The 27738-nt window shown below is 37.4% G+C and overlaps 1 protein-coding gene across 6 annotated transcripts; it reads right to left on the minus strand.

Annotated features, from left to right (window-relative positions):
• Positions 1-3476: 3476 nt before the first annotated feature.
• LOC102588439 (1-phosphatidylinositol-3-phosphate 5-kinase FAB1B-like) lies at positions 3477-27567 on the minus strand. Of its 6 annotated transcripts, none has more exons than XM_015307437.1 (12): positions 27444-27567; positions 26115-26795; positions 20574-21311; positions 19888-20041; positions 14111-14455; positions 12732-13586; positions 12301-12632; positions 8146-8269; positions 7902-8063; positions 5257-6759; positions 4515-4781; positions 3477-4098 (listed from the first exon to the last, which is right to left on the minus strand). In XM_015307437.1, the coding sequence occupies exons 2-12, from the start codon at positions 26705-26707 to the stop codon at positions 3784-3786; spliced, it is 5388 nt and encodes a 1795-aa protein (XP_015162923.1). In that variant the 5' UTR covers positions 26708-26795; positions 27444-27567; the 3' UTR covers positions 3477-3783. The 6 variants fall into 6 exon arrangements, with proteins under 6 accessions (XP_015162923.1, XP_006344561.1, XP_006344560.1 ...); XM_006344499.2 differs by having other exon boundaries at positions 26115-26800; XM_006344498.2 differs by having other exon boundaries at positions 26115-26800; positions 27440-27567.
• Between the last annotated feature and the right edge of the window lie 171 nt (positions 27568-27738).

The following is a 27738-nucleotide window of genomic DNA, read 5'->3' on the forward strand; positions in this document are numbered from 1 at the left end:
CCAAGTTAAGGGTCATGTTTATGTATTATGCCTTATATTTTTATTGCATCCGTGTTCTGTATTTTTCTAGTTTTTTTTATTGCAAGTTTTCTTGAGTTTTGGCTTGCCTACCAGGGATTTATGGTAGGCGCCATCATGATACGATTTCCGGTAGTGACACAAAGATACTACATGTTAATTCAAATTTCAAACTTGAAATAATTAATAATAACATATACTCCCTATGTCTCAATTTATGTGATTTACTTTCTATTTTTAGTCAACCCCAAAAAGAATGATACATTTTCATATTAAGTAACAATTTAACTATAAAATATATATTTTATCCTTAATAATATGATTTACAACCACACAATTTTTTATTATTTATTTTGGACCACAAATTTTATAAGTCTTTCTTTCTTAAAATTTGTGTCGAGTCAAACTACCTCACATAAAATGGGACGGAGGGAGTAACATTTATTAAATTGTTTTTGCTATTTATACTATTTCCTTATTTTATATTTAATTATATAATCTGATTTATTTCGGGCACTAAATCATAGAAAATGCTATAAAGGAGGGGCTTCTAACGTAATTTTATACTACATATAATTGTAGATTGCTTTATAAATGAAATTTGATTATATTCTCATTATTTTTTACTTTCCAAAGATAAGCATTACATTAAGGAAACTTATGAAATGCATTTAAAATCTATAAAGCATCTTGCAATTCTCTCCCTATAAATACATAAGTTACTTGCATTGTATTCTCACACTTTGCCTTAATATTTTCTGTACATCATGTCTGAATATTTCTTTTTCTAATTTAGAAAAAAAAAATGTTGATGAAAACTTCATGGTCCAAAGTTTTAGTGTCATCTAATAAAAATTATTTAGAAGAAACTCTATGTAAAGAAATGGTAATGATGGCTCCAATAATAATCTTATTGTTTATCCTCTTGATGATTTTGTTGATAGAATTTTCATTTTTTTTATCTATTAAGCATGTCATGATTTCTTCATCTATTGTTGGTAAATTGTTTCTAAATTCTTGTTTATATGCTCTCAATTTTTATTTTTTTGATAAAAATGTTGAGATGAATTTTTCCTTGAGAGGTAGTGAAGAGATCTTAAGTATTGATAATATCTTATATAATCATTTAGGAAAAATATATACAGGCCAATAGATCGTACTTGCCTTATTTGAATATATGGCGAGTATTGACTTGCGAAGCTGGAACCTCTATATATTTTGCCTAAATGATTACTTTAAGATATTATTTATTATTGGGATGTCTTTACTACTTCAAGGAACAATTTATCTCAAAACAAAGATTACGAGCATATGACTATAAATTTTGAAACGATATAGCTACAATAGAAGAAGAAACATCATGCTTTAATATGGGTAAAAAAAATGAAGTTCCATCAACAACATTATTAGGAAGAAAACAATAGGATTATTGTTGGAGCCATCATCATCATCATCATTTGTTTCCATCGATTGCTTCTAAATCCTTTCTTATAAAATGACACTAAGATTATTTTACTTTGGACCCTAAAGCTTTCATCACTATTTTTTTTCTAAATTGGAAAAAGAAATATCAATACAAGATGATAAGAAAATATCAAGTCAAGATGTGAGAATTCAATGTGAGGAACTTATGTACTTATAGAGTGATATTGTAGAGAGATTAAATCGAAAGTCAACAAGTATTTACGCAAATGGCTTGGCACAAATAGACACGACCCGATCCAAATAAAAAGGAAAGTATAACTCTACTCGACATTGTCCTTTAATATTCCTTTTTCAAAATCGCCAAGATTTTCTACACACATGAGCTCTCAAGAATGGTGTTATCAACGGGCAACATATTGGTTTAAGCAATAATGACTGATTTATTCACCAAGTCTCTACTAACTACAGCTTTCAACAAGATGGTGCACAAGCTTGAAATGCGGAGATTCAAGTCTTTGAATTGATGTTCTCATAAGGGAGAGTTAAGATGCGATGTACTTTTTTTCCCTCACAATGTTTTATTCCAATGAATTTTCCTTGTAAGGTTCTTAATGAAACATCCAAAATGTGTACTATTTGATATGTGCACTCTTTTTCCTTCACTAGAATTTTTTCCACATGATTTTTTTTTAATTCAATAAAAGGGTTTCCCTTCATTGTAATTAATTTGTGAATCAACTTGAATACCCTTTCAGAGAAATAAGAAGTCTTCTCTCTATTATATTTTTCTTACTGTTTTATATAATTTCATTACAAAATCAAATATTTAATTAGCATTGCATGCTAATAATATTTAGCTCTCAAGTCATGATATTGCATATAGTCTGACGACATTTTACTCAAATGACATGATTTTCTTCGAAATCAATTTTTTGTATTATATTTTACTTCTCTATAACAACATTCTACTCATAATAACAGTGACATTCAGTATAACAGTACATCTTAATAAAATACTCCTCTATAACATCTATACTGAAATATTTTGTAAGAAATATATTATGCATAAAATAAAATATTAAAATATTTTTGGCAGTCATCATTAAAGTCATGCACATAGAAAATCGTAAGTACGAACATCTAAAAGAAAAGAAAATTTGTATTTAGATAGTGTCCATGCAGTTATGGTTCATAACCTAACGAGAAAAAACTACTAATATTTGTCTTTTTTACATTTATACTCTTTCTATTGTTTTGATTAAATTGGTTTACAAATACATTATTTTTTCTTGGTACACAAAATTATTTGATTTAAATTCTGTCACCTTGTCGGTATGCTACAACTAGCTATGAAATTTATTAATAATGTTTGTCTTTTCAATTTTTAATTAATGATATGAGAAAATCAACTGAGATTTAAACTTTGACAAATATTTTGTTTTCATTTATAACATAAAACTACGGAAAAGAAATTGCATACTTCTATTTATAACAGCTAAATAAAACGTAAATGTGAAATATCAATATACATATATAATAATACCTCACGTAGCAACCATAAAACTTTCAAACAAATGTTGCCACTATAGTGAAATGGATTGTATTACATTGAGATTTAGAGTTATATTGAAAAGATATAGAAGCTTACAAAGCAACAAAGAATGGCCAAGTCTCTAGCAATCAATGAAGTAAATAAAATTCTTTGAAATCATAATTTACACTGTTGAATACGAGCTCTTTTACTCTCTCTAGTTGCCAGGAAAAATTGTGAACAGAAATTTCTGTGCTGAATATTCTGCAAGTTGAAAGCACATAACAATTGATCCAACTATACGGTGTGCAAAATAGGAAGGGGGCGAAGAATCGCAACAAGTAATACTCATTGCATAGGTACTTGATAAATCAAAATGTCGCGTGTGCAGTAAATTCGAAAACCATCTGATTGTAGGACTTACTAGATCAAATTATATTGATCTTTACTGCTACCACGGCAGCCGTTGTCAAAAGAGTCTCAATTCTCATATAAACACATATGAATATACCAAGAGCTTCCATTGAGCATCAGAATGGTGGGATAACAAGAAATGAAGACTGACTATTGTCTGTACAAGAGCTTAGAATACAACTGGCGGAACGCCCAAAAAATAGCAAATTCTTTGTATGGAAATAACTCTCTGTAGTACTACTGCTTTGAAAAAACAAAAGTAATCATAATGATAAAGCAACTACCCAACATTCCTGCACAAAATATACAAAACTTGATGGCATAAGAAAGATTGGATAAAATTATACCAAGACCGGTCAGGGTAAATTTTCTGCACTGATATTTAAGGTATCACTTCATGTAGGCCTACTTGAGACTTCACATAGATTAGATTGGGATCCACAAGAAATGTCTGTTGGTGATGGCCACTCATCTGGCACCATCAGAAAGTATGTAGACATTGCTTTCCTGAATCTTATTTTGTATTGCTTTGGAGAAATCACCGTTGGGGTTGCATTCTTCGGCCCACCTAGAATGCCTGAAGCCTTTACCCAAGTCTCAAGATGCTTGTCCCACGTATACTGTCTCATGAAATCAATAATACCAAGCACCAGTTCCTGCTTCTCCTCATCCACCCCAACTAGTAATGAGTAATCCATCACATCTATTGACTGCAAAACCATAACTCTCTATTAATATAGCAGACCAGGGACTGAAACATACGTTGCGTCTAATACTTGTGTTTGAAGAGCATGAAGTCCCACTTTGGACACTTCAACATATACTTGATGCTGGTTAACATTGACTAACAAAAAGTTTGGAGAACCTACTAACAAATGAGAGAACTAGTGCAGTAGCAAGTGAATCTTGCAAAAGAAAGGAGAAACAATTAGAAAACAAAGAAAAGATGTGGATTATGGCAAAGGCAGAAAAGGGGGAGGGGTCCCAGCAATCATCTACTTTAATCTTTATTGAAGAGAGGAAACGATAAACTAGTAACCCCAGCTAGAACGAAGAAATACAGAACTCTTTATAGAACACAATTTAACAAAGTTACTAGTCATATCGGTGCTGTTTCAAAGCTTACCGCTAGAAATGAAGTATCATTCCACACAGCCCTCTGCAGCAGCCGCTTAGCCTGCGTTCCCACAAAAATCGGAGAAGTTGGCATTGCTTCAATCAAGTTCTGATCAAGTAAAACTTTGTTACTTCCACTTGAATCTGAATTATAGCGTGATCGAGACGACCCTTTAAGGTCATACAGTCTAGTGATGTTGCGCTTAAAAAGAAGATTTTCCATAACAAGCACATCCATTCTTGATTCTTTCCCACCTTTGAGATGCTTTGATGTAACCTAACAAATATCCAACAATGCTGTTAAAGATTGGAGAGCAAATAAATTTCAGGGAGTCATCTTTTGTAAGGAAAATCTTTTAAGGGCAGACCGAATTGCTGAAGCTAGATCTATCTTATGAACCAATTTATACTACTTTTTGGGTGACCCTCTAGTTTCTCCTAGGGTAGAGCGAGGAGCACCTCTAAAGCACAGGACTGACTATGTTGGAAAATTATCTCTATCAAGAAAAATAGGTAACTTTAAAATGCGGGGCTGAACATGATAATCTTACACATTCTTCAAATATTTTGACAATAAGAAGTTGTGTTTGGAGGCCAGATGGAGATAATAACCCACAGATACAACTTAGTTACAACCCCAGACTGCCTCACCAGAATAAAAGTGCTCCACTGCACACAAATATCAAAAAGCTGAAAATATTGATTATAACAGTGACTTCGGTTAAATAGAAATGAAATACAGCAAATGATACCTGGTAGATCCCCAGAATCTTTGCCAAGCAAGTTGGGCTCCCACTAGCTATTGAGTCAGATAAATACTTAAAGTAAGCTGGTGCAAACTTGATAAACGACTCCAACTCTGTCTTTGTTACCTGCTTGATGATAAATCGGTCGTCCAAGGTTTTGGCAAAGAAAACATTGCTCTTCCCACCCTGAGCACCCCATTTTTTGCATCGGCTAAGGGAACGTATGAAGTCTGATTCACAGGGGCAACAAGACTTTCTCAAGGTCTCAAATTGCTTCGCATAATAGCAGGTGACTGTGTACTTAACCTTTCCAAGAGGGCCATCATCTGAGAAAGATATTCGGGCATGCAAAGCATTAATATATGCAGGTGGATCCATGTTTGAGTTGCGAGAACTGAGACCCGATGACATGCTTTCGTTGGTAGAACCAAAACTTCTTGGGGATTCCGAAACTATTTCATCCACAGAGTGAAGCGAAAGTAGATTTAATGAATCCAGAAACGACAAAGAAGCTGAAAATTTGTGATTTTCTTTCAGGTTTTGAGATTCATCCGACATTTGATTGCGGTATTCTGGTGAGACAAGTGCATATGAGATGATACTTGTTGGCTCATCATCATAAACTGGAATAACAATGTCATTTTCACCAACAGCCATAAGAAGCCTGGCACCACCTTGATGTTGCAATTCGCTAAACGACAAGATATAAACAGGATTATGCTCATTCAATTTAGCAACATATTGTGGATTTGCTGTGATATTCTTGTTGAAGGAACGATAGAAATTTGAGAAATGTTCCGTTGCCCAGGTCAGGTAATCTGTGTTGTCAGACTTAGCAGATAAATGAGGTATTTCAGCCCCATTTTTGTCACCCGTAGACCTTTTGACATCTGTATTTGCTGAAACTCCGGTCAAAGCAGTAGAATCTACAACGAAAGAACCTGGAAATGCACTGTTATGCTCCTTAATAGCCAGGTGGCTTTCACCAGTCCATGCAGCATCAAGAGTGTCAGATAAACTTTCCACAGAAGGGAACTTTGCATCTGAAAGAACGCGTCTGACATTTTTTCCAGGTTCCAGTACATTTCCATCTCCTGTACTTCTTTTAGCACAAATATCCTCGCTGTCTTTCCCATGAGTTAGGTTCTCATCAGTAGTCAATCTTTCATGAACCCCATCAGGAATCTGACCGTGTCTTCCTTCATTAGATGTTATGTCAGTCTTCACATTCTGAAGAACTGAATCATAGCTCCCCAAACTTTTTCCATGTCTCGAAATTGTAGTCCTTTCAGGAAGTTCCTCACTAGAGCTGAGGGGTTTCTCCTTCAGTTGTGTCAAACTGCCCTGAGTTTGGGAATTTTTACCATGAGAACTGGAAAGATGTATCAAGCGTCTGTCCCATAGATAAGCATGAAAAACCAACTGCCTTCTCAGTCGATTTATCTCAAGGATGTCAAGTACAGGCTCACCAACTTTGACCTCCCTGCTAAGTGCCTTGCGTAACAATCCCTAGAACAATGGGACACCAGTAAGAAATAAGTTATTTGGAGCTACATTGCTACCTTACCCAAAAGAAAATGAAAAGGGTAAGCAAAAGAAATAAAAGAACCTTCCCCTAAATAAGGCTTTACAGGATATGGGAGACCTTTTTGGGGGTTAGTGTGCGCCGACATGCTAAAAATTAACTTTTGAACTTATTCCATATTAGGAGGGCTCTTAAGCAACTGCTTATCTTCCACTATGACTAGAGAGGGGATGGTCTCGAGCAACCCCTCATCACCGGGGGTGCAGTTGTTGTTCAGAAGGAAACTTGAGGTCATGCCTTGAGTGAAAAATACCACCAGGCAGACTTTTAATTAGACGAAAGAGTTCTACTTTGAGTTATGGTGCTCTTTACACTGAAGTTCCCAACAGCTGTACATCTACTGAGGGAAACAGCAGCGATTGTAGCGCAGCCCTGAGGAACAGTCCTCCAGTTGAGGGAGTTCCTAATTCCCCCAGAGGAAGGTGGTAAGGTCGAGGACCTAGACCTAACAATTGTATGGGGTATGGTCTCAATTACTCAAGACTAAGAGGCATTCTTCCTGAGGAAACCCATCAAAAGGAAGGATTCTATATTACACATTTATAATGGATGGTTTTCACCCAACTTCTGGGTTGACTGACTAGTCAAACCAAAGACCCTTTCTCAGTTAGAACCAAAAGAACCTAGGATACATGTTCATCTTGGGACTGTAGTCTCTCTTCAATCAGTTTACTTTGTTTCCCTCTCTCGACTCCTCTCATATTCTTTTTCTACTGCTATTTCTTATAGAGAACCCTGATCATTTCTTTCTTCTCCAACTTGCTGCTGCATTAATTTTCACATAACTTAGAGCGACCGAACGCACCTCTGAATTTTCTCACATACTACACTGAAATTCCCAAGTTTTTTTATAAAGGTTAAAAAGGTTTGAAACATGTTATCCACACCAAACAAGAGAGATATTACTTTGGTAATCATCTTTCAAAACAGTTGAACTTTAAACAGGTCACCAATAGCTACCTTTTCAAAAAGACAGATTGAAAAATTTGTTCATACATCACCGACAATACAGATGATATGACTTAGTATCTCAACAACAGGAAAGAAAAAACAAGTAAGAAATCACCTCAAACTCAGTTTTCTCCTTCTCTAATATTTCTTCCATCTCTGAGATCTGCTCACTTATCTTGGGTGCTTTCAAGCTGCTATCAACAGACAATTTTTCCAACTTTACATGAAGAACTTTGGACACCTCAGCAAACAACGCATTAGCCCTTCTGCGCACCTTCTCTTGCAGGAGACAAGCACATCAGGAAAAAAGCAAAACATAGAAGTATCAAAACTTAGGCAAGAATTCAATCCAACTGTACCTCATCACCTTCTTTCTGAATCCACTCCTGATTATCATAGCTAAATTCAAGTTTTAAAGGTGGAAGAAAGACAGAATAAACATGAACAGGAGCATATCGAAAACAAGCTACCATTTTCCCAAACCTGTGGCAACAACCAAAGATGAGGTGCAGAAAAGCATTGTTTGAACAACAAGAAAGGGAAAATAAATACTGTGGGACCATCACACGAATAATAAATCTAAGAAAGATTTGACCGGCAACACCTTTTAATTATACATGCACCATAACCAGAATCGAGCACAAGATAACACAACACCGACTGAGAATATTAACCCAGAATATGGAAAAGTCACCATTGAAGAACTACAAACGGAACAGTAATAAAACTGACAAGAAAACCATACACCTGTAAGATTTTCCTGATATAAGCCTTTTCCACGATGTGATGCAACTTATCCATTTTTTCAAGATTTCTAGAAGCAGTCTCTTGTTGTACAGTTCTCTCTTATTAACGGAAGTTCCCTTTTTCTAGCAGGGACTCCATATTTATAATGATCAAATGATGTATTCAATAGAGGGCAAGAAGAAGTAGCATCATAAGCTCTCTCGTAGAGCAATACAAGAAGTCCACATTGTAAATTCTAGGTCACAGAAACATTCAGAAACAAGCAAAAATAACTCAGTAAACCCAATATATATAAACATATACAAGTGGGAAAAACAGTACATGGATGGTAGTGTACTGAAACCACATTTTACAAGTGTACTCGAGAAACAAAACTGATCTACCTCTATGTAGAGGGTCTGGGGAGGGTAGAGTGTACCCAAACCATAACCCTACCTCATATGGAGGTAAGGAGACTGTTTCCGAAGGACCCTCGGCTCGAGTATAATACATCCAAATAATGAAAAGAGGAAAACAACAGTGGAGAAACAAAGCAACTAATAAGGAAACAGTAACAACCACAAAATAATATCTAAACACAATCAACAAGTGATGGTGGAATCAAAAACAAGACACCATAAGAAAACGACTAAACACCTCGAAAACAAGACGACACTCCATACCTACTAACCTTCTATATGCGACCTCCACACCCTCCTATCTAAGGTCATCCTCGTAATCTGGAGTTGCACCATGTCCTGTCTAATCCCTCTCCCCAATAATTTTTTGACCTATCTCTACCTCTCCTCATACCCGCTATGACCAACCTCTTGCACCTTTTCACTGGGCATCTATGCATCTCCTCTTCACATGTCTAAACTATCTTAGTCTTGCTTCGCACATCTTGTCCACCACAGAGGCCACTCCCACCTTGTCCGGGATATCCTCATTTCTAATATTATCTCTCCTAGTGTGCCCAACATCCATCTCAACATCCTCATTCCCGCGACTTGCATCTTCTAAACATCGGAGTTCTTGAATGGTCAACACTCTTCCCCATACAACAACGCCGGTCTAACCACTACTTTGTAGAACTTACCTTTAAGTTTAGGTGATACTTTCTTATCACACAAGCCTCCACTTCATCCCGGCCGCACCAATACGATGAGTAACATCATCTTCGATGTCGCCACTTTGCTGGATTACAGACCCAAGATACTTGAAACTACTTCTCTTAGAGATAGCTGAGTGTCAAGCCTCACTTCACGCCAGCCTCATGCACTGTATCGTGAATTTACACACCAAATATTCCATTTTGGTCTTGCTCAATCTGAACCCTTCAGACTCCAGAGTTTATCTCCACACCTCCAACATCTATGTAGTATCTAGAACACCAATAATAGAGCCAGTATCATCTGAGTATATGTGCTTACACCAAAAAACATAAGAGCACAAGACAATTCAATTTGATCTTTTGCATACAATTCTCCATATTTTCAAAACATCTTGAGTTCCTCCCCTTCCTGATTGTCGGGATGAAAGCAAGGACAATTTTCCATCTACTTTTGTTCTTTGCCATAGATCCTGCTTCCTTCCCACTCTCTAAAGCTTCTGTCATCTTTCAAACCAAGCTGTTCTGTTACTTTGCAAAGTAGAATTAGATGACTAACTGTCTCTGCTTTAACTCCACACAAAAAGCATCTGGAACACATTGTGATCTTTCTTCTCATTAAATTGTCCCAAGTGCGGATAGCTTCTTTGCCAAAAGTCACACAAAACAAGCCACCAGCTTGGCTTCCCAATAAAATTGGAAGATTTCCACCAGCCACTAACTCTATCAGTAATCCTTCAGATCCTAGCCACCAGTTTTCAAACTTTAAAAAAAAATTATCTGGACCCAAGAACCACATTGTAAGGATACAGTCATACAGGAAAGTGATCAGATATTCTTCTCTGGAAAGAGATTGGTAATGTTGTTGAAACTGTCATCCCATTCTTCAGAAATAAGAATCCTGTCAATTCTTGAAGCTGTCTCGTGATTATACCCTTTGAACCAAGTGAAGTTTCAACCTTCAAGCTGGATTTCAATTAGGCTCATATCTTCTATAAAATCAGAAAATTCATCCAAACCCCTTGTTCTTCTATTACAATTCCTCTTCTCGGAGCTAAATCTAGTGACGTTAAAGTCACCACAAACAGCCCATGGCCTTTCCATTAGTCCCCTTACAGACCCAATCTCATCCCACACTATCCTCCTTTCTTTGTAGGATTTAGGTGCATATACCCCAGTAATATGACAAGAGAAGTTCTGTCGTCAGTGTTATCTACCCCTTGTCATGTTGAAGACCATTAAAAACAAATTGCCCAGCTAAATCAGGCCAACTTCCTCTTTAGAAAAATTCAGTACCAATGACCTTGGAGAATCTTCTCAGCCATGAACCTATTTGGGAACTCAAATAGATATATAGGTCATCATTCATCTCATAAATATTTACCACAAATGCCAATTTCCAGTTGACTGATGTCCATATCCTCACTTCAGCTAGCATAGTTTCTCTTCTGCTTCTTTCCCACAACACCTGACTAAGAATCTTTTTAGCAACCCGTCATCCTTGGCGCACTAAAATCACTAAGATTAGTGTTCCCCTTCTTCGTTCTCACTTCTGCTTCTCTGAGGTTCTTGGACTGCCATTTGCTTTATTGTCCTGCCTTAGCGAATGGATAGTCCACAACCATTTAAGGATAAGATATTCATATATCTCCCTTGTTCGTTATGTTTTCTGGTGCAAAAATGTTCTGAACCCTGGTCTGTGGTGTTCCATCTTCTTACCACATTCTTCTGATCCGTCGAGGACTCTTTAAGGACAAAGCATATCCATTCCATGATCTTACTGCCAACGGACGACTTCTCATTATATTACGGCTCCTCTTCACCCATTCAAACTAAATGGTGTTGCAGCATTCCATCTTGTAATGTCGGAGGATTTAAAACCAGCATTCAAGTAAATACTATTATGCCCCATCTCTGAAAATTAAAGCACCATCTTAACAGAAAATGAAGAAAGAAAAGATTGAAAGCTATCACAGAAATTGATGACTTAAGTTTAGAAGACAAAGAAAGGTTTTCCCAGCTGAAAACCACCGGAAAAGATGTTCTACACTCCTAAGAAGTAGGAGAGAGAAAGTTCTTGGGAGATGTGCCTTGGAGCATTCAGTAAACCCTAATATAAAACAGTCAGGATAGTTTTTTTTTTTTTTGGGTCAAATAGTCAGGATAGTTGATGCATGTTGATGAGCAACATCATCAGAGTATCCATGCAAACAACTAAAAGCTAAGGACCCATGCAATATTAAGAACCTCAACCAGACCAAAAATTGGTAAGCAAAATGATCACACCTATGACCTAATGGCAAAAGGGAGTTTGTCATTAGTAGCTGTTGCAGCAAGTCTATAGTAGTCAATTCAAGTTACAAAATTTTCACCTGAAGTGGGGTTAGCTGCAGACTTTAACAACATAGGAGGTAATGTTTCCACTACTTTATGTGGAACTGTCTATTTGAAATAACGTACTTGCTTACAGATACTAACTTTAACCATTATACAGGAAATGCGTCCGAGGCTTTTATGATAATTTTACTGATGCAACGGGTTTCTGTCTCTCTACATACTTTACATGATATTAGGTAGCTGATTAAAGAAAAACAAGGACACATCAACATAGGTAAAAACATTACAATCCCAGTGTAGAAAGCTAATGCGTAAAAATGCCTTACAGGAAACAGCATACCCATAGAACCGGAGACAGTCTCGGTGAAGAAGATGACCACAACTTGCAACCCTGCTCGCTGCTGCATGATTTGAAAAACTGAGTTCCAAAAATTTCCCAAATGACAACCCCCAAGCAGCATTAGACATCACTACCCTCTTGGTTGGAGGAGGGAAACCATTGGTCCGAGGACATCGCAAACATCTGTGCCACATCCATATCTTTCCTTCCCGTTCTCCTGGCAAGATACATTCAGGTAGCTTCTTTACAGAAATTGTGAGGCTGCCTTGCCGATGAGTATAGCAACGAACATGTGCTTCTGGAGGCATTTCACATGAGGGACACCTAAAATTCTGGTAAATGTATTACATATATCAGAAAAAAGACCAGATTAAACCATGCATGCATAGAATATATACACTGCAACTTTAAAAGAAGAAGAAAGATACTACCTCATCAAACAGCCGGTCCCGTAAAAACCGTCCCAAAGGCATATCAGTGATCCCATAGAATTTTATTCGAGAAATATGAGGGGGCTCACAAACAGTTCCTTTCCAAACACAGCGTGTTGAAAGGCACACTACAATAATCAATTGGTCGGAAGGTGAGGAAGGATAATCTTGCTGCAGTGACCCTAACTCCTCGAAATAACTATTATCAAATTCTGGTATCACCAATTCTGAAGTTAAGTGTGCCGTGCGAAAACCTCCCACAACATGAGAAAAGCTACCAGCATCCCTCAAAGAATTGCTAGGAAAATTAAGTATATAATCATTTCTTGCATCTTCACCTCTGTCTAGTGGAGATGCTTCATGAGGGTCATTTGGAGCCATTTCATTCCTCCCATCAGCTTGATCTGAGAACTGAAGCCTTGAATGATGCGAGGAATTAGGACAATCAGAAAAGTCGACATTATTTGAGGCAGTTGTAGCACTAGCTAATGAGTTAGAACACTCGGGAGAACTTGACTGTTCAACAAGCATTGGAGCACTGCTGGATGGTAATGTAATACCAGACAACAGTTTGGTTGAGGAATGAGATGGTGTGCCAGGGTTATGGTGATCGAGCGGTCTCTGGGCTACTGGTAGGGAGAAACCAGGAATCATTGAAATGGATCTTTGAATAGTAGATGGTTTATCAGGCAATGCAACTTTAAGTGGGGACTTCAAAGGGAGCTCTGGCAAGGAAGCACCTTCATCTGCGAGAAAAGATGTCTCCAGAGCCAGGTGATAAGCAGCAAAAACTCCATATTGGATAACACGTTTTATTTTCTTCAAATCGTCCCCGTTGGCACCCTTGAGCAAAATCTGAGAACCCACACAAACAAAAAGAGGTCAACTTCCACGCTTTCGAGATTTGCACCAGGAGACTGGTCAAGAACAGAACAATAGGTGCACCATTCTCGTTTCACATTTTCTAGCATCATAAGCATAAACATTACCTATAAGCAATAGAAGACATGTGTAATGGCTAAGTTGAATAATTCTAACTCAAATAATTTACATACTAATACTACTTGATTATAAAGAAGTACAAATCATATTCACAGCAAGATTATTCAAATATTGAGACGAAAGGTCAACTGTAATATCATATCCTACCAATGAGCATGTTCTGCCAAAGGGTCAGTCTTTCTTCTTTTCTTAAATTTTTCAACTAAGAACAATTTTGGGAACTCCTTGTTAAAGCAACAAAAACAGAAATATCACCATGTCCGCCATAAAGAAATTGAGTGTACAACCAAAACCAATAGAATGTAATTTTTCCACACAATTCAGATTTATTTCATGCTCCAGCTAATAACATACAAGCCATCAAACATGCAACTTACTGTACAGCCAAATGGCTTTGGGCATCCTTCGAAAAACATCAAGGTCTTTGTCATTTTCTTTCCAGCTTGCCCAGCACTACCATGCTCTTCCACAAACTTATCAACATGGAATGAATCACAGTACCCTAACTTTGGCGTTGTAAGACTATCAATTGAAGGGACTACTTGTGCACCTGTACAACGGGCAATACGCTCTAAAAGCGGCCGCTTCACATTGAGAACCAAAGATATGTCTTTCGCAAGCAGGTATTCCTGCGCAAATCGAGATACTGATTTCTCTACTAACAAAATGTTTGGATGATGAGCATCAATCTTTGCAACAGCCATCTTCAGATGGTCCATTTCCTAGAAGAAAGAATGATCCAAGTAAAAGTGATGAACCAAACAGTGTTAATCCAAATAAAACTGATGACCCAAATAACGCAATGTGGCTTCTTTAAAAAGTCTTCTATCCGTGGTCAACACCAACATATCAAGAAACTAGAGCATTCTAGCTAATCTGAATGGTTCGATAACAAGAAACCAACGACATACTGTTGAAATTTGCTTCAGTCACTGCAGCATCTTTTAGCATAATAAATTGCTTAGTTATAGGATGAATGTACTTTTTTGAATTTTTTAATTCCATTAGATTTTTTAGTTGAGGTATTTTAGTTTTTTTAAAAATTTGTTATACGAATTTTCTGCAGATAATGTTTAAAATTATTGAGAGACATTTAAAATTATTCTTCCAATCTTTTTTGCTGCACCATCTTTTAAAAACCAATAGTGGTATCAGAGTTTCATTAGTCTTACGGGATCTGTGAGTTCATCTAAAGAACCATTTTCAATCCATTTTTAACCAATACTAATTTTCGACCTATTTTTCAAACATGGCAAGCTGCAATCTCTCTTTGAATGCCCCACAAATTTTCACAAATCTATCAGATTTGGTCAGTGAAGATGAAATCTTATTTTCTTTGTGGATCAAATGTGTCCATGGACTCTGGTCTAAGTATCCTATGTGGGTTGACCGAATCCCACACATATCCCGCACTCGCACCCGCACCCGCCTCTTGTCGACAGCAAAAATGAAGAGTCCGCGCAACTTAGGTTGAAATTTGCCTCAGTTACTGAAGCAGTTTTTTAATTTAGCATAATAAGTTGCTTAGTTTTAGGATGAATCTACTTTTTTGAGTTATAAATTTCTATTATATTTGTTTAGTTTGTTGAGATGCTGGGTTTTTTGAATTTTCATTATGCAGACTTTCTGCCAATTATGTTTTCAAGTTGTCTATTTAAACCCCTCAAGCTTTATAAAATTATTGAAAGACATTTTTTAATTATTCTTCCAAATTCTTTTAACACATACCTCCAATAAGAGTAACAGGCACCGTAGCACCTAACTATATTTTAGTTAATCCCTTGAAAAAACTATTTTCTCCCTACAGTGAACAGTCTCTAATGTATTATCTAGTGAATACTTGGAAAGTACATTGTATAAGTCATCAGAAGAACCGGTCTACTATTTTGATGAAGGACAAACAAAACCAGAAAAAACTGATAACAGAAACAGAATAAAAAGAACTTGTAATATCAGAAATTTAAAGAAAAACATTAAGTACAATACATAAACACTTTGCACATACAGAGACCTCCCTCCTTGAGCCTATCTCATTTGCTTCACTATCATAGACTCACTGACCAGCTGTCCCCTGTGACCTACATCCTCTTATTAACATGCCTTCCTCATCCCCACCCCCCACCCCCAAAAAAACAGGCAGATTACTGATGCAGCCTTAGTCGCAAATGAACTTCTAGATGGAAGACTAAAAAGTGGAGTTCCTGGAATCCTATGCAAGTTAGATGTGGAAAAAGCTTTTGACAAACTCAATTGGTCTTATTTATTATCAATGCTGAGGAGTATGGGATTTGGCGAAAGGTGGATCAAGTGGATCAAATTCAGCATTACTACTGTCAAATATTCTATTCTAGTGAATAGATCCCCAGTTGGTTTCTTCTCCCCTCAAAAAGGGATTAGACAGGGAGACCCACTCTCTCCATTCTTATTTATCCTTGCCATGGAAGGTCTCAGCAAGATGTTAGCAAAGGCAAAGCAAATGCAATGGATTGAAGGATTCAGGGTGGGCAACAACGAAGATAATTCTATCTCTGTGACTCACTTGCTCTACGCGGATGATACTCTTACTTTTTGTGGGACAGAGAAGTCTCAGGTGCGATATCTCAACCTAACACTACTCCTATTTGAAGCAATCTCCGGGCTACATATTAATATGCAGAAGAGTAAGATCTACCAAGTAAATGAGGTCCCTAATTTGGAAGAGCTGGCTGGCATCATGGGTTGTAGCATTGACACATTTCCAACAAAATACCTAGGTCTCCCTTTGGGAGCAAAGTTCAAAGATGCAGGAGTTTGGAATGAAGTTATCGAGAAAATGGAGAGAAGGTTGGCAACTTGGAAGATGCAATATCTCTCAATGGGAGGCAGGTTGACTCTTATCAACAGTGTACTTGACAGTATCCCCACATATATTATGTCAATGCTCCCAATACCATCCAAGGTACAGAATCAAATTGACAAAATCAGAAGATCTTTTTTGTGGAAGGGGAGCTATGAGGGCCATAAGTTCCATCTTGTGAAGTGGGAAAATGTAATTATGCCAAAGCAGCACGGAGGTTTGGGAATCAGAGATTTAAAGAAGCACAACAAGAGCCTGTTAATGAAATGGTGGTGGAGATATGCTCAAGAACCAACATGTATCTGGAAAGAGGTAGTGAATGCCAAATATGGGAGGCAAGACAAATGGAGCACCAAGCAGAACAATGATCCTTATGGAGTTGGATCTTGGAAGTACATTAGCCAGCTAAGTGAGGAGTTCTTCCAAGAGGTGTCCTTCAGGATTGGAAATGGGAACTCAGTTAAATTTTGGAAAGACAGGTGGCTCAACAATCAACCTCTCAATGTCTCCCACCCTGCTATTTACAGGATAGCCTCTACACAGACTCTTCAGTGGCTCAAAACAGAGAAGGTGGAATATGGGCACCACGCTTTAGAAGGAATTTTCAAGACTGGGAGCTTAATGAGCTCTTTGATTTTTTCAGAATTCTAGAAGGAGCCTCAATGACCCCTCACTTGCCTGATAGCTTAAAATGGGGCAACTCTGAAAAAGGAATATACACAGTGAAGGAAGGATACCATAAGTTGTGCTCTTCAAATGCCATGATAGACCAGTGGCCATGGAAACTGATTTGGAAGACTAGACTACCCCCTAAAATCAAGTGTTTCACCTGGACTACCCTCAAGAATGCTATCCTAACCCTATATATATATATAGCCTATTAAATTAGATAGTAGTACATATATATAGCCTATTAAATCATTTATATATTATATATATAGCCTATTAAATTAGATAGTAGTACATATATATAGCCTATTAAATCATTTATATATTATATATATAGCCTATTAAATTAGATAGTAGTACATATATATAGCCTATTAAATCATTTATATATTATATATATAGCCTATTAAATTAGATAGTAGTACATATATATAGCCTATTAAATCATTTATATATTATATATATAGCCTATTAAATTAGATAGTAGTACAATTAATTAAAGTTCTGACGTGTTCTGACGTGCTGCCCTTTCTTCTCCCAAGAATGCCTTTTCTTCTCCCAAGAAACCCTAGCCTTCTTTTTTCCTTTTCAAGAAAAAAGCTCTCTCTTCTTTTTCAAGAAAAAAACTTTGAATTATTTGTTCTTTTTTCCATCCATGAAATTATCTCTTCTTCCCCATTTTTTTTCTCGGCTTTGGTCAAAGTATCCGGATCGGATTGACCGAATCCGACACGCACCCCGCACCCGCGCCCGCACCAGTGTCGCGTCGAGACGGGTTCGGCCCCAAAAATGAAGAGTCCGCGCAACATAGGCCTCAATAGCCTGGAATCAGTGAATCATTTGTTTCTGCAGTGTCCAGTGGCAACAGCTCTTTGGAATATGTTTATTTCAATTGCTGGTATCAACTGGATTCTCCCGCAAAGTGTCAAAGAAGTAGTTGGAAGTTGGAGTCTTAGAGAAGTTGATAGCCCCATCAAGAAGACCTGGCAGATGATTTCATCATGTATTTTTGGTGTATTTGGAAGGAAAGGAATCTCAGATGTTTTGATGGTATCTCAACTCCAATTAGCAAGTTTGAAATCCTTTTGCCTTATTAGTCTCTTCCATTGGAGCAACTTATCCACTGTAAAATGATATATTACCCCTCTTAGATTTCATTAGCTCCCTCAATATGGCTTAGCGACCATCCTTTTGCTTGTGGTTAACTCCCTGATTAATAGGTGTTTTTGTTCTCAGGAGTTAACCATATTTTTGTGTATGTAATTTGCATCTTCTTGATGCCTTTCTAATACAGCATCTTACTTCATCAAAAAAACTTCCCCATATCATGTTTTTTTATGTTACAACAGGTACAACTGCAACATCTCAACAAAGATGATTAAGCTGATTGACAACACGTATGGCCAACAAAATTCAAATTTTAGGTTAAACTATGTTTAACTAGAATATGAGGAGGGAGTTTTTTGAGTTACCTCCATCAAGGGATGTATCTCATAGCCCATTACTTGTTCAGTACTAGCTGGAAAGGAGCTAGTATATATTTTTTTCTTCTTTCTGTTCAATTTTGGAAGGATTGAAAAGTAGATGAAGAATGAAGTACAACCCTCCACTTTTCCCTTTACTTCTAGTTTACTTGCTACGTGAACAAGGAAATTACCTCTTACCTTTCCACTCTCTCCCCCTCAACCAACTGTTCCTCCTTCTAGCCAAAAAAAAAAAAAGAGACTAACGAAATCTCAAAATTTCCCAAATTGAAGTACTACCCAGCAAATAAATGTATAGAAACTGGATCCTAGAATTCAAAGAAGCCCTCCGAAGCAATATCAATGATAGTGTACATATTAGCTTCCCCAGCTTCTTTTAAATAGTTCAGTTCTGAATCTTATGGGAAATGATTCTGTATCATGGTTCAGCCATTATCTTTTCTTTTTGGATGACTGTGGTTTCCAAACAAGCTTTCGTGCACCGCAACTAATTCCACGGGATCTTGCCACCTCCCACCTGCAGACCTATGTTGCTCGGACTCTTCAAAAATGCCAATGGGTGCGTGTCGGATTCGCCAAAAGTAGTGTATTTTTGAAGAATCCGAGACGGGTGCGGCATCAAAAGTGAAGAGTCCGCGCAACTAAGCTGCAGACACCTCATGGCTCTCAACCACTTCATTGATCACTAGGTCACACCCTTGGGTATGTTCAGCCATTATCTTATCCATGTATTTCAATCATTAATTTTGTAATTTTGCTATCATGGTATGTATATGATCTAAAGCCAATTCAAGGCTAATCTATGAGGAAAAGGCTCCTACAGTTTTATTAAGTATATATGGTGTGATGTGATGTACATGGAAAAAGAATAAAAAAGATGGTGTATTTAGCACAAATGCTTCATCTCTACACGAACTTAAAAAGGTCTCGTGAAGGACAAAGAGTGATACGGAGATATCTTCTTTTTTAATAACCGTGGTGTCCGGGCCAACTTGCACACACCTCAACTAATTCCACGGAATACATGTCACCTCCCACTAGCAACAAGGAAGAAACAACCATGTGTTCAAAGTTCCAAAGATCCTGCAGTCTGGGGGCCAGATTGCATTTCCACATCCTATCAAGTAACTAAAAATATCAACAAAGAATTGGATCGAGTGAAAACCTGCTGCAATAAAGTGTCAAAACTTGACAAGTGATTAGCCACCCTTTGATATTCCAGTGCTCCTCCAAGGATTAGGAGTCTAGGCTTTTTGAATTTTGAGGTCATTCGCCGGTGCGCCACATTTTTCTTACAAACAACGCCTTTAACCACCGTACTAGTAAATAGCATAAAGGAGAACTTTATCAGCAGAAGGAAAATAAACTACCAATACTTGCATAGTATGACCAATGATTTAATGGAAAAATGAAGCACAACGATGGCAGAAACCAAGTAAAGAATCATTCAACAGGACTGCCAAATCCTGATGGAAAAATTAACATATGGCACCAATTCATACACCTCATTAGAATATATGCAAGTATAAAAATAAGCAACTTGAAAATTTGACTCCTGCATCACAAAGCCTGCAATTATTTGGTTGATAATGAGAAGCAATTGCAGCACAGTATAGGAGTCTAATCAAAGACAAATAGGAAGTCCATAACTAAAATAAATAAGGATCAAGTTAGAATGCAGGGAGAACAATAGCTTAAGCTGCAATGTTGCACAACAAGAAAATTTTGTTTACATATGAGGTGTTGAAATTAGTGTTTCTTTGTAATTCTTTTATAGAGAAGATGAAAAGAAGGTATATGAGAGTTTGGGTTAGGTCACAATAGAAAGCCATATAGTCGGATGTAGAAAACCTTTCTCTACGATGTCCACTGGCAATGCATTTAATCTTCACATATCCACAAGGATCCATTCCTCCATTCTGACTCATGTCAGGCTTTAGGAGTGTAGCAGCTTCCCAGGATAAAGATGTGACTATCTCCGACCAACTCTCATTATTATCCTCCTCAGCTGGAGGAATATGTTCAACTTGCAAAAGCTGCACAATCAAAGATTTAAAATGTCCATCAACTACATTTTTCATGGCCTTCCTATGCTCCGCGGTTGACCTATTATGGTACTCTCCACCAGCTAAGTTCCATGATGAATCCATGTAACCCCATTCCCCTGGCGCTTCTTCACTACCATCATCATCCTCGTCAAATGAAAGAGATTCTCTATCATCCTCTTCTGTTTCTGGCTCTGGTGGCAACCAGAGTAAATAACTATTCTCAAAATCAACAGGTGCATTATCTGTGGCATTCACATCATGAGGAGGAGGCCCTTCATGCTCGACACCATTGATACAAGTATCTGTTTCTTTTGTAAGTTCTTTCATCCCTTCTGAGTTCTTCCATTCACAGTTCTCTGTCAATGATGAGGAATTTACACTACTTGATTCAATCTCAGCAGGTTGATCATTGTTTGGTCCACAAATATTATTCCTCTCCTTGTAGTTGATTGCACCATCATAATAGACATCTGTTGCAGTAAAGTGTCTTGGCTCAGAATGTGATCCACACACACCGTAATCATCATCTTCATCATCACTCCTGCCATACAAATGCTAAGATAGCTAATTGAAACATACACTGGAAAGATATTAGTCTAATAATAATACATGAAAGCAAGCAAAGTAAAGGTCTGATTCAAGTGTCTCATCTATCTTTCATGACAATACTATACATGCTTGGCCCATACAAACAACCCAACCTACCACTCAAAGTGTGCACCACAAAAAGTAGAGCTCTTCTTTCCTGGAAAGCACAGAGTTAAATGAACAACAAAAACCTTGCTCGGGATCCAAATATGCCGTTAGTGATAGGTCATTAGTACTTGGATAGGATAAAGCGGGGTTATCATACCTTTCTATTATCGTGCTAAGTGTAGCCTTGAGTTTTTATACCCCCTTAACGACAAGATCCAAATTGAGAATAACCGAATAAGTATTTTTAGCAATAACACTCAAGACCTAGAGATAACAAATAATCACATTTTTCTTGTTCCAGAAAAACTTTACACAGACTACAATACACGGTAAATGAACTGGCATATGCACAAGGAAAGCTCGCTCAGCTCATATGAGCTCAAACTTGGGTCATTTATTAATAAACAAACAGACCAGACAAGCTATTGAACATGGCTTGGGGTACATTACTGTTGATTGAGTATACAGATTTCCTAGCTAAATTATTGTTAGAACAGGAATAAGAATAGGATTTGTATATAGTATCCTATGTGGAAAAGGATTGTAACGTAGTGTCTATTAATAGGGCACAATCTACAATGTAACAACACAATTCAATAACATTTTCCTCCTTCATTTCTCACGAAGTATAAGAGCATTGGTGATAAACATCTAGGATAAGAAAATACAGTCACCGTGCGCTAATTTGCGGCGTCTGCTTTTCCTTCAGTGTTGTGCGAAAACCAACAACACCACGTGATCCGTTAGCGGTCGGCAACCAAATCCCAGTAAAATTTTCCAACATTTGAACCAACCCTGCACACGCCGCCAGAAGCTACGGTTCAGACAAGCGAGTAATGCTAGGGGAGCGCATGATTAGCTTATGTCGTGGGTCATCCATGGCTTTAAATAGACCAGTTGTGCAAAGAGTAGAAGAAGAGGTTAAAGAGTTGGAGCTTGGGGTCTTTGGGTCTTTGGGTCTTTGGGTGATTTCCTGCCAACAGGCCTATTCCACAAGCTAAGGTAAGAATTTAGGAAGTTTTGAGTCGATTATACTCTATTAATGCTAGCCTAACATCTACAAACATTTGGTTTTATTGTCAAGAAATCTCAATCTCCCCAAACAATTGCATCCCAATGACTATCATTGGGGGAAGTCATATACTGACTTACAACAGTCGTAGGAAAAGAGAGACAGGTGTAGTCACTATGTGATAATTCAACTTTCTAACTAGCAGTCTATACCTTCTAGGATCGCTAAATTGCTCCCCCTATCCTGGCAAGAGTTTAGCATTCGGTTCCATATGAGTATCAATGGGTCTACAATCCATCATTCCTGACTCTTCAAGAATATCTAAGGCATACTTGTGTTGCAAAATAACAATACCTCATTTGGACTGAGCAACCTCAATACCTAGAAAATACTTCATTCAGCCGAGGTCTTTAGTCAAGAAATGTTGAAAGAGATGTTGCTTCAAATTAGTGATATCATCTTGATTATTGCCAAGGATAATGATAACGTCAACATAAACACCAAATAAATACATAGCTTTGGTGCAGAATGTCAATAAAACACCAAGTAATTAACTCCATTGCAAGTCATGCCAAACTCCTTAATTGTTGTTGTTAGAACATGAATAGGTTTATACAATCCTATTAGAATAGGAATAGGTTTATACAATCCTGTTAGAGTAGGAATAGGTTTATACAATCCTATTTAGAATAGGAATGGGAATACAAATAGTAATAGAAATAGTAAATAGTATCCTACTTGGTAAAGGATTGTATTCTAGTGACTATAAATAGGGTCTTAGTGTAATAATGTAGTAACAACAACAATTCAATAATATTATTTTCCTATATTTCTCACATAGTATCAGAGCCTCTACGATCTTGGTAGAAAATCAAAGAGCTTCCGCTGTCGGCGGGTGGCACCCATATATGTTGCTCGTCTGGCCAATGATTATGTTAGCAAAAGTTGGGTCACCATGTATCTTTCATGTGACTATTTTCTCATATCTAATTTGTGTAGCACCTTGCCATCATTCCGGTGACTACTTTCTTATATCTAATTCTTGTAGCACCGTGTCATCTTTCCGGTGTACTATTTTTTCATATTTAATTTGTGTAGCACTGTGTCATCATTCCAGTGACTACTTTTTCATATATAATTTGTGTAGCACTGTGCCCATCCTTCCGGTGACTACCTTTTTTTGCAAATTTGATTTGTGTAGCACCATGCATCTCTCCGGACTACTTTTCATACTTAATTTGTGTAGTACCGTGAATTTTTCGAACTATTTTCTCAAATCTGAGTTGCATAGCATCATGTGTCTTTTCAGTGACTCCTCAGATTTGATTTGCATAGTTCCATTTGTCTTTCCGGTGACTCCTCAAATCTGATTTGCATAGGGTTGTGCCATCATTCCAACCCTACCCGTATAATTTTTCTGTTACAGTAGGGTCGTGCTGTTATTTCTCATTTTCAATGGGGTCGTTCCATCAATTTGAACTATCCTATATAATTTCTATTTTCTAGTTGGGTCGTGACATCATTCTGACCCTACCCATATAATTTTATTTCTTAGATTGTGACCACTTTTAGCCATCAAATCTAATACTCCGGCATATGAGCATGTTCCAACGAGTTTTTCGGTGACTTGTTTAATATCGACTCATCTATTGATTCCAACATGATCCATATACTTTATACTAGATTTTAAGCACTTTCCGGTGACCGTTGCATTGTGAAGAAGCCTATATGGAGCAACCACCTAATTTTGTTGCTAGGGGGGAGTTTAGTAGCCTTGTATGTCGATTATGTGAGTCGCTCTATGGGGTCTTAAACAGTCTTTGCAAGTTTGGTTTGGGAAATTCAACACTGTAATTTTATCACTCTGTGTTTTATCGGCATTATGCATCAAATTCAGTATTTCATGAGAAGATTAAGCACATTGAGGTCGATAGACATTATGCATCAAATCCAGTATTTAATGAGAAGACAAGCACATTGAGATTGACTGTCAATTTTGTGAAGTCAACTAATCAACTTGCAAAAATCTCATCAAGCCCCTCATCGATCCTCGTATTAATTACATTTGTAACAAGCTAGGTATATGAATTGTATGCACTAGCTTGAGGGGGAGTGTTAGAACATGAATAGGTTTATACAATCCTATTAGAATAAGAATAGGTTTATACAATCCTGTTAGAGTAGGAATAGGTTTATACAATCCTATTTAGAATAGGAATAGGAATACAAATAGTAATATGAATAGTAAATAGTATCCTACTTGGTAAAGGATTGTATTCTAGTGTCTATAAATAGGGTCTCAGTGTAATAATGTAGTAACAACAACAATTCAATAATATTCTTTACCTCATTTCTCACAGTTGTGTTGGAACTTCCCAAACCAAACTCCAGAAGACTATTCCGGACCACAGAGTGATATGTGCAATCGTCATACAAGGCTACTGGACTCTCGTGAACAACAACCAAGTGGTTGCTCCATATAGACTTCTTTCGCAAGATCACCGTGGAGAATATCATTCTTAATGTCCATCTAATGATGAGGCCAATGGAGAAAGGAAGTCATACATAGAAAAAGGTGAACAAATGCTATTTTAGCCATGGGGGAGAGTATCAGAGAGAATCTGGAACAGAGAGAAAGCACTACTAGAAAACTCAAATCTGCCGGAAACAGTGTAGAGGATGCCGGAAAGTGCTCTAAATTTGAAATAAAACATATGGATCGTCTCATTATCAAGAGACGGGTCGATATTCAACAAGAAAGTCGCTGGAAAACTGGCCATAACAGGATCACACCAGTGTGTGGTACTAACGCGGTCGCTGGAACCCTAGATCTAGTCGCGCATAAGGGATCTGCAACTGGCAACACTAGTTGGGCTTTGATTGCCAGATATTGCTGAACCTTGTGGTGGTGGTGGATTTTCCACAACACCAATGTAATTAGAGAGAGCTATGAATAGTCACTGAAACTTGCACAACAACTATTGATTTCACTGGAATGATGTACAGTGATACTTTTCGAGAAACTGGCGGGAAAGAGGCTCACGCACCCGACGTGTGGTGTAGATCTCACCAGAGAAGGTTGCTTCAACGACATGGGGGGCGCGTGGAAAGTTTTCTACCGGTGAAATTTTGTGGGTTATAGTCTATGGTGGTGTTGGTTTTCGCACAACATTAACGGATATGGGGTTGACACAAAACAGCACTGGGAAGTTGGCATAATTTGAAACATGGTAGCTGTTTTGACCTAATTTTCTTTCACCAGGTGCTTTAACCAATGCCCTCATACCATGTGAGAAATATAAGAGAAAAATATTATTGAATTGTACGTCTACATTATTACATTGAGCCCTATTTATAGACACTAGATTACAATCCTTATACAAGAGGATTCTATATACTATTCATGTTCCTATTCTAGTTCTAACAATCACATCTAATGATCAGCTAAGATATAATGTATGTTGTTCCATATGTGGCTATAGCAACATGTAAATTAGGCTTTGACCATATATTAAATATGATTGCAGCAAAAATGCAATTTAAATGTGTCAGCAAACCAGCAAGACGGGCATAAAGGAAATGGAATCTTGTTTATACATTCTATTCATCTGTACATATGAAACTAATTATGGATACCTGTAGCAAGAGACAAAATGACCGAATTCTGGATTCCCCAGAGATGTTGCTTGATCTTGCTGGAGAGTTGCCGGACCCATCTGAGCTGATTGAGAAGCACTTTGACATGAGCTGCATGGTACATATTGATATGGTCCTGTGGGGTAAACAGTTGAACTACCGCTGCTACCGCTGTTACAAGTACAGGCAGACTGGTTGCTAGCCAAACTTGTGGTAGAAGGAGATGGACTGAGTCCTGGACTAGGAAGGTTCATCCTACCATCAACCGTAGCTAACCCCTGCTGCCATTTCTTAAAACAGAAGTTGCATACTCTAATCCTGTCTCCATCTTCCTGGCCAGCCTTGGGCTCCTCATTTGAGACAGGAACAGAGTTTGATGCACATTTTGCACAGAAAACTCGGCCACAGAGACGGCAATGATGTCTGCGGTTAAATACAGTAAACTGAGAGTCACACTCGTAGCATACCCTACAGCTCTGGTCAGGCATCCAGAAATCTCTGGACACACTCACCTGCGCCTCTATCTTTCTCGGCATCCATGATTTTACTACATCAACTATCTCAGATAGCTTCTTATTTTCAGGCGTGTCCATGAACGCAACTTCCAGACTATCATGCTCATCATTACCTAAAAATCATCTGCCACAGCTCATGCTAACCACCAATATATATATCTCCAATCTATACTGCATAGAGAAAAGCAAACTCAAACCTTTGACTCAATATTTCAGCACATTCAGATTATCATACTCATCACTACCTACTAATCATCTTCTACAGATTCTACAACTGTTAATTCATATATTCTTCAAAAAGTAAAGAATTGGTTGTCAAGCTTTAGTTAGGATATCTCACAGCAATGTTTCGTTAGCTTAAGACTATTTTCTTCAGACATTAGTGAAGACTGCTTTTAATATGAAACAAACCAGTCACAACTGAAATAGGGAAAAGATAATAAAACTCCCAAATCATAGAAGAATATCAATCAATAAGCTACAACTCAATCCCAGTTTAACTCTATTTGGGCCTATTTTCATTCCAATACAAACAAATTTTCCATACAAGGCAAAATCACAAAAGAAAATTAATACAGTACAAATTCTATTTTCTCCATCCCAATCCTCACTGTATAAGTTCAAAGAAGTGATTTTAACTCAAACCCTTTTCAAGATTTAGCAAACTAATCATTCCTACTGCAAATGCAATCATCAAACAAAACAAATAACAAATTACACTGCTTCCATAATAACATTATATGTAAAATAACTACAAAGTAGTAAGAGTACATTAGTTAGAAAACCAAACAAGTGAAACTTTCGACGAACCCACCACCGGCCACCGCTTTCTCCGGCGCGCCACCGCCTTCTTTTTTCCTTTGAATTTTTTATTTAATTTTTTCTGTTATAGAGAGAGAAAAAGTATAGTACAAAAATGGGGAATAATGTAATTGTGGATGAGAAAATGATTTAAATGAATCATTTTGATAAATAATAATTGATGGAAAAAAGAGAGAGAGAGAGTCACGGAAATAATGTATTATGACGATAAGACAAAAGATAGTTGGGACACAAAAAGAGAGTGGTGATTTGGGGGGTGTGCATGCATTTCTTTCAACCCTCATCTT

The sequence above is a fragment of the Solanum tuberosum genome, unplaced genomic scaffold (assembly GCF_000226075.1).
Source record: "Solanum tuberosum cultivar DM 1-3 516 R44 unplaced genomic scaffold, SolTub_3.0 scf00058, whole genome shotgun sequence".
Taxonomy (NCBI): domain Eukaryota; kingdom Viridiplantae; phylum Streptophyta; class Magnoliopsida; order Solanales; family Solanaceae; genus Solanum; species Solanum tuberosum.

Excerpts from the sequence above, each read along its gene's own strand:
- LOC102588439 (XM_015307437.1), bottom strand. The coding sequence starts at position 26,707 with ATGGACACGCCTGAAAATAAGAAGCTATCTGAGATAGTTGATGTAGTA. Across the intron at positions 20,042-20,573 it reads AGTGGACATCGTAGAGAAAG|TACGGTGGTTAAAGGCGTTG; the intron begins GTTTTCTACATC and ends GCTATTTACTAG. Across the intron at positions 6,760-7,901 it reads AGGAGAAAACTGAGTTTGAG|GGATTGTTACGCAAGGCACT; the intron begins GTGATTTCTTAC and ends CCATTGTTCTAG.